Genomic DNA, 19,865 nt, shown 5'->3' with positions numbered 1-19,865 from the left:
AGTTGTCTAAACTTTATCAATCTGAGATTAAAATCCTTGGACAGAACCTTGGAGTTAAAAGACCCAAGTATCTTTCCCAACTCTCTTACTTACTAGCTGCTTGACCATGGGTTCAATCTTGATGAGCTTCAGTTTTCTTTTCTGTAAAATGGAGATAGCTGCCCCATCCATCTCAAAAAGTTGATTTACATATCAGAGAATGTGATTCATGTGAATATATTATGTAAATTGCTAAGAGCTCTACAAATGACAGCCAAGAAAAAATTAAAATCATGTGTTTAAATAAGCAAATGAAAACAAAAACTCAGAATTAAAACCATGGCATCTGAACAGAATTTTTAATATTATCATGCACCTAAAAATACAAAACAGACTTTCTGTTCTACTGTTTTATTCACATTTTTATGATTTTAATTCAATTTTCTGTCTTATTTTATCTTATTCGGCTGTAAGCACATGAGGGCAGGGATGAAGTCTTACCTAACTTCTTATCTCGATGAACATTATTAGAGAAGTGTATTAGAGAAGTGTTTTATAAATGACTTTTAACTGATTCAGTCAATGAATAGATAAATTATCTTATAACCAATACAGCTAGGGCAGCTAGTTGGTATAGTAGATATTGTGTTGGACTAAGAGTCAGGAAGCCCCAAGTTCAAATCTTGCCTCAGACACTTACTAGCCATGTGACCCTAGACAAAGTTACCCTTTGTTTGCCTCAGTTTCCTCATGTGTTAAATGGAAATAAAAATAATACCTCAGTCCCAGGATTATTGTGAGGATTAAATTAGATAACATTTGTAAAGGGCTTCCCAAAACTTAAAGAGTTATGTATTGGCTAGCTATTATTATTCAACGGATGAAAATAAAAAAAAATAATTTTACATTTTGAAGTTTTATGGTTTTGAAATACCTTCACATCTATTGTCACCTGTTATATTCACAGTAATGATGTGAGATGAGTAGGGGAGGTCTTGTTATCCTCATTCTATATATGAGGAAATTGAGGCTCTGAAAGTTTAAAAGACTTGAACAGGGTGTGTTGGTAAATGTTTAACAACCAGCACTCTAAAAAAAAAAATCTACAGATGACACAGTTTTAAATCTAATCTACATTATTAGCATTTTTCTATCACTTCCTTAAATCTGGATAATCAATAAAACAAGAAATCAAGCTCAGATTTGTAGTGTTTGCAGATTTCTAAGCTGTTAAGTGCTCACATTGGAAATGTATTCAAATTAGCTCCAGCACCAACCTGGACTTGTCCAAGGTTGAAAAAAAAAAGGAATCAACCATTTATCAAGTGCCTACCATTTGCCAGGGACTGTGCTAATCACTTTATAAATGATATCTTATTTGATTCTCACAACAACCCAGGAGGTAGATACTATTATTAATTTCATTTAAAAGTTGAAGAAACTGAATCAGAGGTTAAGTGTCTTGCCCAGGATCACAAAGCTAATAAGTGTCTGGAGATAGATCTGAATTCAAATCTTCCTAATCCCAGCCTTAGTGCTCTATCTACTGGACCACCTACCTGCTTCTATGGGTGTAGCTGAAATAAGAGAGATCTTGGGAGAGACCCCACTTATGCCCATATCATTAGCAGCACATGGGAGACAAGAAGCATAAACTTTGGCAATTTTGAAAAACAAATACTTGGGGAGTCAAATTAAGTCCCACAAATTACCAAATAGAAAATAACCTTCAATCACGTGCAGCAGCCCCTCCTGCTTCTATAGAAATCGTGGCAGCCAGTAGTGGGAAACAAAGAGTGGGTGTCAAAAATTATACAATTGTTACAATGTTTATAAACTTTAACTTAGTTATTGGTACCCTAAATGTGAATTCCTTGGCCAATAACCAAAAAAGTACATACTACTACAGGAATTGTATTATTATCACTATGCATGCAGCCAGATGACAGAAAGAAGTTGCAACGAAATTGGAAGATCACCACAGATTCTTACTTAGAGAAACAACTGAAGGAATTGGAAGAGTAGGTTTTATCATGTAAAGGTAACAACAAACATTATGACATGTCACTCACTGTCCTACTGGACTGATGATACTTCTCACTCTAAACATTTGACCACATGTTTAGAAGCAAACCAAGGTAGCTACTTCACAATTTTAAAATATGGAGGAACTGCTCTAGATGGGTTCTTAAAAAAAAGATAATTCAGAAAAAAAGAAAATCCAATGAAGATTCATTTTAGGTTATGTCTAATTTTTTAAATACCATATTGTTAGAACACTAGAGAAATGGTATTCTAATAAAGAAAATGCTGAAAAGACATGGACATGAAATTTGCTTGCTAGGACATACAAATTAGAACTCAGAAATTAGGTTAACTCACTGGACCAGCTATCAAAAAATTACAGGAACTACAATCACACCAGGAATGCTGAAAACACAGTCATTATTTTATGAAGTTGCCTAAAATGAACAATTTTCACTAGGGAGTCAAAGTTATTATGTGCTTATATCTACTGCATAAAGTGTTTTGTTATTTTACTAAAATCAATCAAGAGTGGGCCCTTCTAGCTATTCATTTCTGGGATGTCTAGTAAAAAAGAGTTTTGATTTACAGCATTAATTACTGTATGCCTTACAAACTAAGTGCCAGCCTTGCACGTTGATTTACGTTCTCATTAGGGGACTTGTTTTCCATTTTTATTTATCATTTACCTCTGCCATTTGAGAGGGGAGCCCGTGTGGCTTTAATTGTGACCTCAGAATAAGTGGACATTAAAGATCTAGAACAAATGGAAATAACTCCTGTTAAAAGGACAATAAAGAGCAACATCTTGAAGTATACAGTCCTTTTCAATAGCCAAATGATTAAAAACTCCTTTTTTGCAAACCATTTGAATGGTTTAATGAACTCATTTAAGCAGAATTTGAAAAAAAGTCTTCAAAGTGATACAAGAATGCCACAAAGATAAGCAGATGATGATTTCCATTACAGATCATTTAGCTCAAAGGAAAACACTGGTATACTGTGGAGCAACAACAGCAACAACAATAATAATAACTAATATCTAATCTATTATCTAATTTGATATTCACAACAGCTTTTTGAAGTAGGCAGGGAAGGTAGTGTTACCTCATTTATTTTTGTCTATATTAGAAGATGTATATGATTTCAATTGCCTTGTCCCCTCACTGTGGATTTGTAGGGACTGATTATATAATCCCTACAATATAACATAATCAAGAATTATCCTCTAGAACAGATAACATAAAACATTTCAGAATTGATGATAACAATAGAGCACATAATGCCAACCAAACTGAAAGGCTGTGAGCCAAGCCCTCACTAGTTGCCAAAATAAAAGAAGCAGGTCATTGTGAAATAAAGAAAATACTAAAAAATAAGAAAAAGAGGGGGGTAGAGGGGGTGGGAAGGGTGCTGATACAGGTAATTACATAAATAATAAACAGTCATCATATAAATAAAGTCATAAATAAAGTAGTCAATAAAATTCAAATTTATGCAAATCAATAAAATCATTTCAAGAAAACAAGCCCAACAGAGTTTGAAAGTTCAAAAAATATTCCTGCCATTTCAGTTTGAGAAGCACCATGGTATAGTGAAAAGTATATTGGACTTGTAGTCAGAACACCTAAGTATACCATTTCCTCACTTTGGGAACTTGACTAAGACACACTTGGCCAACCTGATCTTCAGTTTCCTCATCTATAAAATAGAAATAATAATACTTGGTGTATCTACCTCAGTGGGTTGTGGTGAGAATCAAATGTGCTTTTTAATTGCATGTGAGAGTGAGGGGCACAGAGGAGAAACGGAGCACTCTTGGAGTCTCATTCTTATTAATGGTGACCATGTGACCTATTTCTGTCTATGTGGTGGCCCAGTACTGAAAGGGCCCTGTATTTGATAATGAGGTGGTAGAACCATAGTGACCATTGCCCTGCTCCTTCCCTTTACAGCTGCAATAGGACGAGGTATTGAATCTAAAGGTCACTAGAACCAAAAAGGATGACTATGAATATACTCCATGAGAAGGATGGGGAGTGGGAGGGGTCCTGTTACATAAAATGCTAAATAAATTTGTGAGTTATTATTATTAACCAGTTCATCTTCTTCTACCATTCCAAACAACATTCACTATTTGGAAAGATTCATGTTTTACGACATCTTAATTACTTTAAGTAATGTTTTGTTTTGTTTTTTCCTACCACTGTACCTTGAGAGACTGTATGGTATAATTGATTTTTAATAACATTTTATTTTTTCCCAATTACATATAAAAACAATATTAACGTTCTATTTTTTTATTAATTTTGAGTTCCAAATTCTCTACTGCTCTCCCTCCCCTCTCCCTTCCCTGAGACAGTAAGCAATTTGACATAGGTTATACATATGCAATGTATGTCATATTGAAAAACATATTTCCCTTTGTCATGTTATGAAAGATAATGCAGACAAAAGGTAAAAGAAAACATGGTATAATTGATAAAAAGTACTGTGCTTGGTATCAGTAATATCTGAATTCAGATATGTGAAGGGATTCCCTGAACTTGTCTTTTTGAGTTGCCATATTTTCCAGAAACTGAACCTAGAGCATACAGGAGGTCCTGAATGTGTCAAGGACAAAGCTCCCCCTGAGCTGACATAATTTGGAGTTTGCACCCCAAGCTGGACTCCCTGTGTGTCCTTGAGAGGCAAAGCAGGTTCCAGCCAGTCTGTGCCAGGCTGGGATAATGCTTGTGCAGCTGGCACAATCCTTGGCAAATAAGTGGACCCTCCTATCTTCATAGTCTAGCAGTTCTCAAGGGAGAAAAAGAATGAGGCTTTTGCCATCACCTTGCTCTGACCAATGGGGATGGTGTTATCTTTTTTCCCATCTTTGCTGCACTGTTTCCCTTCCCATACTTCCTTGTATCCCCTCCTCCCTTTGTCCCTCTGTTATGAAAATGTAAACTTCTGTAAAGACTGAAAACCCTTTGGGTTCCATATTCATGTACATTTCTCTTGTAATAAATCTGGTTTCCACAATAGTCTCGTGATATTGTGATTGCCTGTTGATAGATCCTGCCTCAGATACTTATTGCTGAGGGAAAAACCCCTTAAATAGGAAAGTCATTGAACATCTCTCTACTTCATTTCTCTCCTCCATGAAATAGGGACCATAATACTTATAGTCTTGCCTATTGTAAGTATCAAATGAGATGATGAATATAAAGCACTTTGTAGACTTAATCATTATTACAATGTCTAGCACATAGGAATGCTTAATAAATGTTCATTGACAGAATGATTATTACCCATAAAATGAAACTAGGCATCTCTTTACATTAAAGGATTATTCTTTGTTCAAAAGAGAAAAGAGACAGTCTGGTACAAAAAAAACAATGCTGGAATTGGAGTGAGGAGAGACCTGTTCTCAAATACCACTGGAAAGATTTGTAAATAATGTTGCTTGAAAGCTGACACAATCCTTATTTGGACTAGACAGTCTCTGTCTGGGGTCTCTTCTGGACCCTTTCTTTGCATTTGTTTCATGTACAAAACTGCTATACTAAAAACTATAATGATTATCCTAACGTTGTTATGAAATAATGTATGTAAAGCACATTGAACAATATTGTGTAAATGTCAGCTATTATTATTAATACTGAAAAATAAAGCAAAATACTCTACACCCAGCATATGTGATAGTCATTTAAAACAAACAAACCCTAAATATAGTTTTGCAACTCCCCCACTGTTCCTAGAAATCTAGAGTGAGGGGACAGGGCAGTTGAAATCATATAAATCTTAGAATATAGACATAAATAAATGAGATAACACTACCCTCCTGCCTACTTCAAAAAGTTGTTGTGAATTTCAAATGAGATAATATATTTCAAAGGGCTAGGCAAACTATAAAGTGTCAGATATGTCAGATATGTTTGTTATTATTATTATTGTAATAGCAGTATCAATTATAACACCTGAGTAGAGTACTGATGAATGTCTTAACATCACAAATATCATATCAATATGCCAAGGGCCTGAAATGTCATTAGAGTGGAAACTCCTAGACCATGAGCTATCTATAACTGACAGCCAGAGGCTCAGAAAAACCAAGTAATTTGCTTGTGGTTGCAAAAAGCTAGTAAGTGTCTGAAGCAGAATTTGTATCCAGTTCTTCCTAAGCTCTCTCCACTATGCCATGATTTCTTAAATAAAATACAGATTGTTTTTTGGAACATCTATTGTATCAAAGTCATTTGGAAAATAAAACTATTTCTTTCTACCCCTACTCATTTTAAATTAATTCTATTTTCACTCAAACTGGATTCTTGGATTTACTGAATAATAATTAATAGTAATAACAATATCAACAAAAATTATTAATAATAATAATAATACCTCAGAGTTAGAAGAGACCCCAGACAGAGACTGTCTAGTCCAAATAAGGATCCTAGAGCCCAAATAAGAATCCTCTCTACAACATACTCAACAGCTGACCATCCAGCCAATGCCTAAAGACTTCTAATGATACTGAGCCTCCTATCTCCCAAGAAAACTCTAATTGTTAGAAAATTTTTCCCTAACATTGAGCTTAAATCTGCCTCTCCAATTTCCACCCCTTCTCTAATTCCTGTTTTCTATATTAGAATGATTCTAATCAGAACAAGCAGAACAGGTAAAGCAGTATGGTAGAGTAGAAAGAAGGCTGAACTTGGAATCATATGGTCTGAATTCAAATCCTGAGTCTCCTACTTACCAACTTAGAGGTAGTAATATATGACCTTGGAGGAGTCACTTAACCTCCTTCAGGCTTGAGTTTCCTCATCTGTAAAACAAGGGGGTTCTCATCCTTTCAACCTTTCGATCAGTGACTCTATGTGAAACATTTTTACTTTGAGAGTGACAGATGGACCATATTTTGTGAAGACCTTCTGCTCTACATACCTTGCACAATAATAGCTGCTGTTGATTGAATAGATCCTTGTGGATTACTGGCATGACAGGTAAACTGACCATGGTCCTGCATTGTGATATTCTGAATAAACAATCCTCCAGAAGTTATGAGGTACCTGGATTCATCCAAAGCCTCTGTTTTGCCCCTGGTCCAAACAATATGGGGTTGGGGATGGCCTGTGGCCATGCATTCCAAAGTTGCACTGGTGCCAATGAGAACCTCTGTGTCCTGAGGTTGGATTACAAAACTGGGCTTGGCTGTGGGCAAAAAACAGAAAGAAGATAACATCAATAAACACATATTAAGAAGGCATTTTCAGTCATTTGTTCCGTAGTTTTGAAGCACTGAAGTCTATCTAATTCAAAACTCATTTAAAGTCATTAGTGCTGATTAGGATGAACATCCTGAGTACCAAAATAATTGATTGTCAAATAATAAGCATGACTTTAAAGAAAAGATCTTCTTTTAGCTGAAGATCTCCAAAATCCTTGGGGGTGGTATTTTTCTTTCTAAGGAACTCCAAGCACTTCAAAGATGTCTGTCATGGTACCTACATTTTTATAAAGTCACCTAGTACAGATGAGAATCATACTTTGGGTAAAGATAGGACTCAGTGACTTCTGAGTTCTCTTCCAACTGTAATTTTAGAATTCTAAGATCTTACAATTGGATAAAGCCTTGTATAAGCTTTCCTATATGGAATGGATTCTTAAGGCAAGAATTTCCAACACTGGGAATGACCGGCATGTATCACCAGTCCTGCAGATTATATAGAGTAATCTCTACCTCTATGACATAGGTATCATTCGATGTAGCTCCTACATAATCTTCTTCCTCCTTTACCAACACCATGGATAAATATAGGATTTCTCATATATTAATGATTTTTGGTAATCCTATTTAATTTTATGCATTTAAGACACTATTCTGAGAAGGGATTCTTAAAGAACTCAAAGATTCCGTAACCCAAAAAAAAATGAATACTTGTCCTAAACTGATCTTAATTGTTGAAAAAAAAGTATTGAACTAGAAACTAAAGTATATTTCAACATGTAGTCAAGTGACTCTTTATAAAGGACAAATCTTGACCCATCAAGCTATATAATATTACTCTGAGTTATATGGGCACAATCAATTAGGATTGTGGCAAAGTCTAACCATTAACATATTATATAGTTGCAAGTATTTTATTACCTTCAATCAATTAATCTTTTAAGCACTGTGATAGGCATCAGAGATTTAAATACAAAGAATGAAACAATCTCTTCTTGCAAGGAGTCAGAATATTTTAATGGGAGAAATAATAGTACATAAAATATATACAGCATAAATATAAAGTTAATAAATCCTAACAAATACAAAGTAATTATATACATGGTAGTTTGGAGGGGATATGACTAGCAGTACCTGAGCCAGATCAGAAAGGGAATTCTATCTGGCAGATTTTTACACTACAACTTTTTTTAATAACTTCTAATTAACACTATTACAATATGTTATGTAGAAACAAAATGATGATAGTTTGTGGTCAAACAGAAACACTTCTTTTCTGCAAAGCCATAATGAAACATCATGAAACCTAGGAATTATTCTTAATATTCTATAGATGAACTAAAAATAATCAATAGCAAAGCAGCAATAATGTAAACAGCCAATTTCACAAACTTTTTTTGATCTCCTAATAAAACAAGAATTGACAGATGTGGCAGGCCTTCTTGTAGTTGTCTAATCAGAAGTACTCTCCAATCAAAGTTTATAAGATAGTTCTTTAAAAATAATGAAGAAAACAAAAGAAGACAAATGTCAAGAGGAAAAAAAAGAAATATTAGGTAGTCTCTTTGATGTAGCAATAAAGAACATTTTAAAATTGTGACTAATAATAATTGTACCTTGTAGTCACACATTGTAAATTAGTGATAAATAGTCTAGTTCTATTTTAAATAACAGAATCACCTGATATATTTGTACTAAATGCAAGAAGAAGAAAACAAAACTTTACTTGGAAGACTGGTATATCTGAGGATGGCATTCTGTGTCTTGACTTCCCCAGCAGAATTCTTGGCCATACATTGATATACACCTTGGTCTGACTCTCTTGTGTTCAGAATCATGAGCGTTCCATCATCGAGTAAATTCAGTCGAGCATTATCTTTCATGTCCAATGAATGGCTGAAAATAAATTTTACTCAAAAATGTATTTAAAAACAATTTTAAAAATTTATCCACGCAAAAGGCCTGGAACTTCTCAGGTATATTATTATTTTAATCAATTATTAATTCTGGGTTAATATTTTGATTTATTGAAGAATGTTGTGAAAGTCCAAAGTTTAATTTCAGCTTTTCATTACCTGAGGGACCCAAACTGCTTTGCTTTCAAAATCTGGTTATTTTCTGTTATATTTTTATAATGAATGTAGCCTGCAAGTCAGCAAAAGCTAGAAAGGAAGGCAGTTTCAGCTCTGCATTCCAGAACAGCATCCATTTAGAAAATGAAGCAATGTCATAGCCTTCCCTCACTTAACTAGCTCACCTTCTCTCATTTCAAGTTCAACTAAAGGCTTCTGTGGAGAAGAAAGGAATGTTGAGAGGGAGGCAGATGACTTGGGTTTGATAATACAAATAATTAAACTGGTCTAGAGACAAGAGAGAGTTGTGATGGGGGACCTCAATCACCCAGACATAGATATTTGAAGAATGACAGGAAGAGGTAAAAAGAGGAAGAGTTAGACCCACTGGTGCAGTCTTTGGGGAGAAGTGGTACCAATCCAAATGGCCAGTTGACAGGAGAAAACCAGGAAATCGAATAGTTCCTTCAGTGCTATATCACACAACCACAACAGGACCAAGCACCCTATATGCCCAAGATGGGGTTCTCCAAAATGAATGCTGCATATAGCCTTAGGGAATTCACTTTTCATAGTTGCCTTTGGTCGTACCTGCTTGCCTCTCATGGATTGTAAAGCCATAGAAACTATTTCAAATCAAAAAAGGTAACTGATTTAATGAACTAACATATGGCATCTCACCTCAGCTGGGTCTTCCTTGCTGTTTGCCAAGGCTTCTACTCTGTTCTCATAGACTCCCCACTAAACTATTCCATACTTATTCTCTGACCACTAATTGTACCCCTGGAACCCACGCTTATCACAGGATATGTAGCTTAGAGCTGAACCAGCAGTTCTGGCACATGAGGCAAGCAACTAAAAATGTGTCCTAAGGCAAGAAGAATAAAATGTAAATTCAAATAAAAATTTTAAAAGCAGATTTAGTTGACCTTGGTACATAAGGAGTTGTAGGGTGGAAAGACTCTAGAGTCCTTTCTGTGGAAGGAGGCAAACAGAAATCCAAGAATACCCAGAAGGACAGAACTTTGGAGGCAGAGGGAGGGTGTAATTAGGCCAAGGAGCAGCTTATTATGGTAGAATATGGGGGAAAGTGAACCATCTGGTGGCTTACTATTTTATCTAATTATTCTTGTTAATTAGATGCTCAACTCAATTGTTTTTACTTGCTGAAAAAGTAAAAATGCTTTCAGTGTCCTTTAAATTTCTGCACACTAAAGAAAATTCCCAGGCACATCATCCTAGTTACTGCTCTGCTTAGTCTCATACTTGACTGAAAAAAAACTGAGGTCACTTATAAGTAAACCCCTTATCTCTCTTCTACCAATTCTCAGAACTTCTTGGCATCATCAGCCTCTCCTCCATTTTTGCTGAGACAGTGGAAGAGACAGTCTTACTCCTCACTAAGGCTACTCCATCTACTATCATCATCAATCCTACTCTCTGCTGGCTCCCCCAAAATATTGTTTCTCCAATTATACCCTCTTTCATGCATCTTCTAGCTCTACTTTTCCAAGCCTATAGAGCAGTCCAACATTCCTAAAAAAATTGTCAAATTTATATCTCCTGCCCAGATCTCAATGAGCTCTAGAACCACATACTTCTAACTGTCTTATGGAACCTCTCATCATAAATGTCCTATTTAGCACCCCAAACTTAACAAGTTTAAACCCTACTTTATACACCTTTATCCCCACTCTCTCTCTCACACACACACAAACCTGGTCTTTTCCCTTACTTCACTATTTTGGCACACTTCAGTGTTCAATAAAGCAATTTGTTTTATTTATCTTTAAGACATTTATGTGTTATTAATCAGTCAACAAACATTTATTAAGTGCTACATATTTGCCAGGCACTATGTTAAGCACTGGGCATTCAGAGGCTCTCGAGGGGCATACAGTTTAATGTGTATAATAGCTATGGATGTGTATGTCTTTATCTGTTATTGGTCTGTAAATACATGAGGATTGAGACTGTTCCTTATCAAAATTGCATCTTTCCTAGTGCCTAGCATAGTTCTCTGTATACAGAGGGCATTTAATAGCTATCAGTGGAAATCAATTAAATTTGCTGGAAGTGTCCATCTGATAAAATTGGATCAATTAATTATATACGTCTGTTTGTTGTTTATAACACCTTCCATTAGGCAGAGGAAACAGTAAGCAGAACATTAGTCCTGATTCTCAGTAGCAAGTGACATGATAAACACTGGGAACCCAGGGAGAAAAATGACCCTGCAGCTTTAGAGTTTATGAAAGGTAAGAATAATATAGACCCTAGTCAGGTCTAACAAGTATCATAAATTTTCAAGAATGTTCAGGGAGAAAAATAGACATAACTTCATAACATGGGATTTTATCATGGAAGAAGCTTCCTGTGAGCTTGGAGGCTCTTAAGAACAAAAATTTAGGGGCAGCTAGGTGGTACAGTGGATAGAGCACTGGCCCTGAAGTCAGGAGGACCTGAGTTCAAATCCAACCTCAGATCAAACTCTTGACACTAGCTGTGTGACCCTGGGCAAGCCACTTAACCACAATTGCCTAAAAAAAAAAAAAATCTATGAAAGAAAAGTGCTAGACAAGGATGAAAATAGAAAGGCAATCAATGTGGTTGCATACATATGCAGTGGACAGAGCAAAGGACTTAGGATCTGGAAAACTTGAGTTCAAATGCAGCCTCAGACACGTACTAGCGGGAGACCCTGAAAAAGACACTAAACCTCTCTCAGCAGAAGTAATTATTTCACCCACCACACATGGATGTTGTGAGGATCAAATGAAATAATATTTCTGAAATGTTTTGCAATTGTTAAAATTCTAGATAAATGCAAGCTGTGGTTGTTGCTGATGTTGTTGTTGTCCTCCAATGAGCTCAAATTTAAAAGACAGATTTAGTTGACCTTGGTCCATAAGCAGTTGTTGGGAGCAGAGAAGAATCTAGAGCCTTCACCTGTGGAAAGGGGTAAAAAGATATCCAAGAATACCTGAAAGGGCCTGACTTGGGCAGGGAGAGGGTTTTGCCCTCCAATGAGCTCAAATTTTAAAAGAAAAAGTAACAAAGATGAAAGCAGGAGAACTTAGCTAAGGATCAATACACACTAAATTGACAGAAGTGTAAGAACACTGTCAGAAAGGTAAAACCCTAGAATTCACTCAAGAGTTTTCTTTAAAAATCAATGACAGCAAAAAAACAGGAGGCAAGGAGAAAAAGGAAGGGACAGGCTCATTACTTAGGATGGTTGGGAAAATATTAGTGGATAGCAGAGAGAAAAGAAAGCTACCCAACTGCTATTTTAGTTGCTTTCTCTAACATAAAGAATAATCTTTAGACTGAAAGGGCTATAATAAAAATAGTCATGTGGGAACTGAAAGTCAAAATAAGAGAGAAATAAATATAATAAGAGAAGTAAGAATGAGAAAATCAGAGTAAGAGAGTATATATTTTCTCTAAATGAGTTAAAATTCTCTAGCTTGAAAAAACTGAATCAAAAGATAGTGAAAAGATTTTACAGGTATGCCCTTTGTGCCATTACTTGTGATTTATGATCACCGGAAGCTAACAAATTTTCACATAGAACAAGTCATACTCAACCACCCATATTTTGTTTCTTGAGTGGTTACTAGATCAGTAGTCCAGTTGTGATAGAATATGTCTGGATTTTAGCAAGACATATGAAAACATAAGATTTTAAAAACTTTACAAATAGAAGACAGGGAGATTTTAAGGATACCAGTCTTTATTTTTTTAAATCATGTGGGTTTTAGTGAACTGTTAGCTCAAAATGATTTAACATTGTGACTCGGACGTGGAAAACACTAACATGATCTTTTGCTGAATTAAGAGAGAAGTATAGATTCTATAATGGGAGAGAACATCACCTCACTGTATGCTACCATGGCCAGAACACATATAGTGAATGACATCCTTTTCTGAATATCATATTTTAGGAAGGATACCAGCAAGCTTGAGAATGTCCAGAAAAGGGAGAAGAAAATGAAGAAGAATGTCAAAATTAAACGACCAATTAAAGGAACAAATAAGTAAAGGAACTTGGGATGTTTAGCCTGGAGAAAAGAATACTTTAGTGAGCACACGATCAATGTCTTCTACTGTTCAAAGGGCTGTCATGTAAAAGCTTCAAGTTGGCCTGAAAGATGGAAACTTACAGGTGGAAATTATGGGAGAGATCTCACCGTAATGTGGGAAAGAACTGAAAACAATAAGAGTAGACTCACTGGAATGGGCTGCCTTGTGTCATTCTAAGATGTGCATTCCTGATAGCATTACTGTAGAGGCTAGATTAACACTCATTGAGGATATTATAGAAGGAATCCATGATTCACGTGGAGGAAGACTAGATCATCAGCATCACATAGTTAGAAGGGACCTCAATTCCTTTTTCTGCAAAATAAGTAAATTGGATGAGATGACCTCCAAAGGTAGAATGGAGATTATGGAGTCATCATCTGCCTCAGACAATTGCTAGCTGTGTGACCTTAAGCAAATGTTTCAGTCTAATTTTCCTTATCTATAACATAAGAGCACCAATCTTACGTGACTGTTGTGAGTATCATTTGCAATAATATATGTAAAGTACTTTGCAAAATTCCAAGTCCTACATAAATGTTAGCTATCGTTGTTGTCATATTTCTAGGTCTAAGTTTATGAACCTATGACTCAGTTGCTATCAAGTCCAACTTATGCTTGAGCTATACTCCTCATACAGTTCCCCCAAAAAAGTTGTCATTTTGGTGCCTGCTGGGCCAATTGGGTCATTTGTCACCCTATCTCCTCTACCTATGTCATATTTCATATTAGAAAACAACCAACAGACCTCTCCTTTGTCATCAGTCAAGGAAAAAAGATGCTGTTGAATCTTTTGTTCATTCATTCCATTGCCTTCATTTCTATCTGTATTCCCCTCACTGCCCCCAAAAAGGTATAAACAGAAAGGTGATTGTGGGGAATATGGACTAATTATCAGTTACCTAATATCATGAGCCTGTCATTTCTTCTAAGAGGTGTAAGACCTCATAAAATGAGAATTTCTGCAAGAAATTATTTTGGAAATTACAAATCTACTTGATTATTTTTTTTAAAAAAGTAGTCATTTGCTTTGGTTAAGTTCTCCAGTTCTGGGAAGCCTACTATCTCCTATAGAAGCCTAATTAACTTTTGAAAATCTCTAAGTCTTCGGACATTTTTCCTAATATCAAAGTGAATTCTGCTTTTGTTGAATACTTATACCCATAGCTCCTAGTACTAGTTCAGGCTTCTGGGGCCAGAGAAAAAAGTCATCACTCTCTCCCATGTAACATTTAAGGACAGTTAACATGATCACCTAAATTTTCGTCATCTCGTCTCCAGGCTAAATACCCTAGTTCCTTCAACACAGCATCATAAAGCATGATTTCTTTTACCCTAAAAATCCTGGTTGTACTCTTTCAGATCCACTCCAGTCTGACAATATTTTTAAAATATGGTATCCAGAATTAAACACAATGTTCAAGAAGCGATCTGATCAGAGCAAAGGCCGTTGAATTATCACCTCCCTTGCTCTACATACTATGCCTGTCAGTGAAACCTGATATATATATATATATATATATATATATATGCACATATACACATAAGTATGTATGTGTGTATGTACATATGTATTTATTTGTATATATGTATATACGTATATAGTAACACACACACACACGCACATATATAGATATGTTTAAATCACGTCAGCACTATTTGCTCATTTTAAGCTTTCACTTTATTTAATCCTTTGGATCTAACTACAACTCCCTCATACTGTGCTTGTGATCACAAATATTTGAAACTAAGGATATAAACATACATTTCTATTACATTTCATATTATGAGATTTAGAACAAAGTAGTAGCTAAGATTTTGTCAGCAAACATGCCAGTTGTCCCCCTTACTATAGCTTTATATCATCTATAAATTTAATGGCCAGGCCATCTAGGCAACTCACAGAAATAAACAATCTGTGACCATGGATAGTTCATTGGGGCACTCACTTCCTCCAAGTTGAAAGCATTCTTTTAAACTGCTCTCTGAATATAGTCATCTGACCATATCTAGTCCAAATAACTGTATATTCATTGATCCCACAGCTCTACATTTTATCCAAATAGTTAACATAAGAGACTCAGACAAAATCTTTGCTAAAATGCATGTATATTATGTTTATAGCAGTCATGTTACCTACTAATATAGTAACCTCATCAATTTCATTTAGTCTGCTTTTCCTGTTCTTGATGAAGCCAGGCTGGCTTTTAGTGACTGCTTTGTCCTTGTCTAAATGCTCACAGATAAGTTCAATAAAAACCTCAAGAGTTTTGCCAGAAATTGAAGCTATGGTCTGCCATCATCTTTTATGAAAATCAGGACATTTGTCCATCTCCATTCCTGTAGAACTCTTTTCTGCAACTTCTCAAATATCATTAACATCAGATCAGACATTCTAATTGTAAAGGTATTCTTTAGGACCTGATAACTTGAACTAATTGGTAAGTGGTAGCTGCTCTCTTAGAATTATCTCACTTATCTTGGTTTAACTCCCTTTTAAACCTTATTGTCTAATCTTTCCAAATCTGTAGATCTTTCTCCCTTGTAGAGAAACCAGAGACAAAAATATGAGGTAAGCTTCTCTCCAACACTTAGAGAAAATTATTTCAATCATTACCTCCCTGCCAGTGTAATTCAAAGACCTATTGAATTGTACCCCCAAAAAAAACTTTTCTATTTCCACTGAAGACATCACTTCAGTTACCCAGGCATGTAATATTGAAACATCCTTGACTCTTCCTTCTATCTTGCCTCCATAACCAATAAGTTCCCAATTCGTATTGACTTTACTCCCAGCACATCTCTCAAATTTGTCTCTTCTGCATACATATGATTATGATTCTAATTTGTGCTCTTATCCTTTTTGCCACTACTGTAATAACCTCCCAAGTAGTTTCTCCACTTCCCATATTGTCCATCTCTAATACACCTTGCATACAGTTGCCAAAACAATCTTCTTAACATCCAGCCATGATCATATCATCCCCCTAATCAAAGGTTTTCACTGTCTATAGGACAAAATAAAAAACCTTGGCTTGACACTTAAGTCTAACCTCTCCTCTCCCTAGCCAGTAATCTGGCTCCTATTTTCCTTTCTAGACTTATTTCATATTATTCTCACTTGCAAATTCTATGTTCCAGCCATTATCTGTTCCTACAACTATCTGTTCGTAACACTCTATACCCCACCTCTGTGCAAATGCACAGTCCATCCCTCCATGTCTGTGACTCATTCCTGCCTCATCCCTGTCTCTTAGAATCCCTGTCTTCCTTTAAGACCCAGCTCAGGCATCATCTGAGGAACCTCATCTGATCTCCATTTCCCCTCTCAGTTTTTTAGTGCTTTCTCCTTTCCCAATTTTCCTCATACCATGCTTTTTTTTCTCTTAGCGTATATATATATATATATATTTTATCTCTCAGTAGAATGTCAGTTCACCACACTCCCCCCACAGGAAGTCTAGTGATAGAACTACTTGCCAGATGAAATAGTCCAAGGCAAAAAGCAGGTTGCCAGTCTTTTTCAACTGATGGACCAGCTTCCTAACCCCCCTGACACTGCCATAGAATGGGTAGAGGAACAAAAGTCTGTTTTTAGTTTGTTGCATTATGTCAAAACATCAAGTTCTTTCCTCACTGAGTCACACATATCCTTCTACAACCCAGAGGTTTCCATGAGTTCACCCTGAATAGTACCTACACAGGCCAATTTAACCCCATCTGTACAACCATACAGTAATTTGTAATATTTCATTATTGGGAGATAAGTGCTGCAATGTGAATTATGGCCTACACCGTACTGGAATATTAAAGATACACAATGGTTTTAGGCATCATGTGACCCAATCTCGAATCTTTGCTTAAACCTGAAACCTATGAAAGGGAAGTATTTTTTCCAGCCAATTCAACTAAGATTAGAATGAATTGTTTCACTCAGTTCTTTCTCATTCTAAGGATGACACAAAAGTATTTGACCAGTTCCCTAATCGCATACATTCATCATTTTTGTCCCAAAATATATCCTGTTTTAAAAGACACTATGGATACCTTAGGCCATTAAGGTAGAGGCAGAGCTAAAGACCACACCTCTCAACAAGTCAGATGTTTTTTCATTACAGCATCTTTACTTCTCCAAGTAAAAGATGAGATTAAAGATTCTCAGGGCACTGACATTTGAAACACACAAGAGTATTTATATGATATTTACTTGTTATGTAGCCAAATAATCTTGGGCTTGGGGTTTCCTTCTGCACGGCAAGTAAAGTAGACAGTATTCCCTGAAGTGACATCCACATCTTGGGGCTCAAAGGTAATTCGAGGTCTCTCTGTAACAAAATAATTAAGTCAACTTAGGAGAAATCTTAAAAGATTAATATTTCACCATCTGCTACAAAGGGTGTTGAAAAGGAGCTAGAGGAAAATTTCAGAGTTCTTTTGGCAAGTTAAGCCTATGTGAAAGCAAAAGTTTACATAAGGTTTCATCAACTAACAAGAAATTCATGAAATATCACCCAATCCTTTCATCACGATTTTTGCATACTTAAAGGCCTTTAGACATCTCAGTTGTATTTTCTGTTTGGTAATTAGAAACATTTTTGCTTTCAATTCACCCCATGGAAAAATCTGCAGTGCAGCGTTTTAAGTCAAGCTTTCTGAGTGCTCTAATTTCTAAAAGTTCAAAGCAACTGTATTTATGGGAAGATTTGGATTTTATGGGTCAATTTTTCAAACCAAGTAGCTAAATTAAACTTGCAGTTTTACATACACTATTCTTGGACAATTAGCTTTCTAACCATGCAGTTTATGCATTTTACTTGGGATTTCATAGGCCAATCTTTAAACCTTGATGAACAAAAATGCTTACCAATGCAAGCTAATGTTCCCTTTCCATAGACTAAAGTTTGAGTGCTAGAAGCATGAAAGCATTTTAAATTTAATTGTAATAAAGCATGTTTAAGATTCTTCTGAAAAGGCTCATATCCTACTCAATTAAATTTGGAAGGAGCCATTGTCCAGATAAAAAAAGTGTTTCACTTTTTACAACAAATCCCATATTTTCTCTCTATACTTTACAGTGTATCAAAATTCAAGTTACTGCTAGGGCTTCCTGTCATGAAGATTGTCCCATGTCACATGGAGACATCTGGCAAGAAGTCAAGAGGATGATCTGTAACAAATCTTTCACAATCATTTGAATTGATTACTTTGTTTAGGGAAAAAAGGGAGAGAAGCAGTCGGTGAACTAGATTTTAATAACTCCTACTATTTGTCAGGCACCATGCTAAGCACCATAGATAAAAAGAAAGGCAAAAAAATTTTTAAAATCCCCACTCTCAAAGACTTCACAGTCTAACAGGAAACAACATGCAACAAATAACAATATACAACAAGGTATATAAAGGGCAAATTGGAGATAATTTTAGAGGAAGGGCACTGAGAAGAAGGACCCGAGAAACACTTCTTGTAGAAGGTAAGACATTATCTAAGATTTGAAGGAAGCCAGAGAAGCCAGGAGGGATGAATGAGGACAGAAAGAGTCCCAAGCATGGGGACAGACAGTGAAAATAATAAAAGGTGGGAGATAGAGATGTGAAAGGGACAGCAAAAAGGTCATTGTCACTGGATCAAAGCAAACATGGGGGTGGCTGGGAGTGTAAAGTGTAAAAGCATAGGAAAGTAGGTATAGCCCAGTCTATGAGGGCCGTTAAAGGCCAAAGAGAGGATTTAATTTTGATCCTAAAGGCACTAGGGAGTCATTGGAGTTTATTGAATGAGGGTAGTAGGGTGACTTGGTCAGACATTTGCTTTAAAAAGATCAATCTGACAGCTGAGAGGTGGATGGGTGGAAATGGAGAGAGACTTGTGGCAGAGGGAACAACCAGAAGGCAGTAAGTGGTCAGCTCCTGCACCAGAGTGGAGTCAGTGTTGGTGGAGAGAAGGGGGCATATGAGAAAAAATGCCATGAAGATAGAAATGACGAGTCTGGGCACAGCGTAGGATTATAAATCTAGCACTCCATGGACCATCTCTCCCAACCCTTCATTTTGGAACTGGGAAAAGTGAAGCCTGGGGAAATAAAGTGACTTGCCTAAGGTGACAAAGGCAGTAAGCAAAAGAAACAGGATTAGCTTGCGTTCTTCTACTGTACCAAAGGACTAACCTTATATATGAGGATTATAACATTGGCACTACATATTTTATCTGGGCAACTAGGTGGGGCGGTAGACAGAGTTCCAGGCCTGGAGTCAGTAAGACTCATCTTCCTGAGTTCAAATCTGGCCTCAGATACTTACTTATTACCCGTGAGGCCCTGTGCAAGTCACTTAACCCTGTTTGCCTTAGTTTACTCATCTGTAAAATAAGCTGGAGAAGGTCCAGTATCTTTGCCAAGAAAACCCCAAATGGGGTCACAAAGTCAGTCACAACTGAAAACAACTGAACAAGAACAATATATATTTTATAGAGTATCATATGAAATGTATGTGAAAGCA

At 36.1% G+C, this 19,865-nt stretch overlaps 1 protein-coding gene across 1 annotated transcript in view; it reads right to left on the bottom strand.

The window, feature by feature from the left end:
- LOC114031871 (peroxidasin-like protein) overlaps positions 1-19,865 on the bottom strand; it is a 475,034-nt gene that overhangs the window by 130,783 nt on the left and 324,386 nt on the right. Inside the window, exons 8-10 of the mRNA XM_027847056.1 lie at positions 17,582-17,699; positions 8,943-9,112; positions 6,934-7,200 (exon numbers count right to left, since the gene is read on the bottom strand). Of these exons, the coding sequence (XP_027702857.1) occupies positions 6,934-7,200; positions 8,943-9,112; positions 17,582-17,699 (555 nt within the window). The remainder of the gene's footprint in view (positions 1-6,933; positions 7,201-8,942; positions 9,113-17,581; positions 17,700-19,865) is intronic.

The sequence above is a fragment of the Vombatus ursinus genome, unplaced genomic scaffold (assembly GCF_900497805.2).
Source record: "Vombatus ursinus unplaced genomic scaffold, bare-nosed wombat genome assembly UNPS02015255.1, whole genome shotgun sequence".
Lineage (NCBI taxonomy): Eukaryota > Metazoa > Chordata > Mammalia > Diprotodontia > Vombatidae > Vombatus > Vombatus ursinus.
The sequence above is the reverse complement of the archived record's forward strand: the minus strand, read 5'-3'. Positions and strand labels throughout refer to the sequence as shown.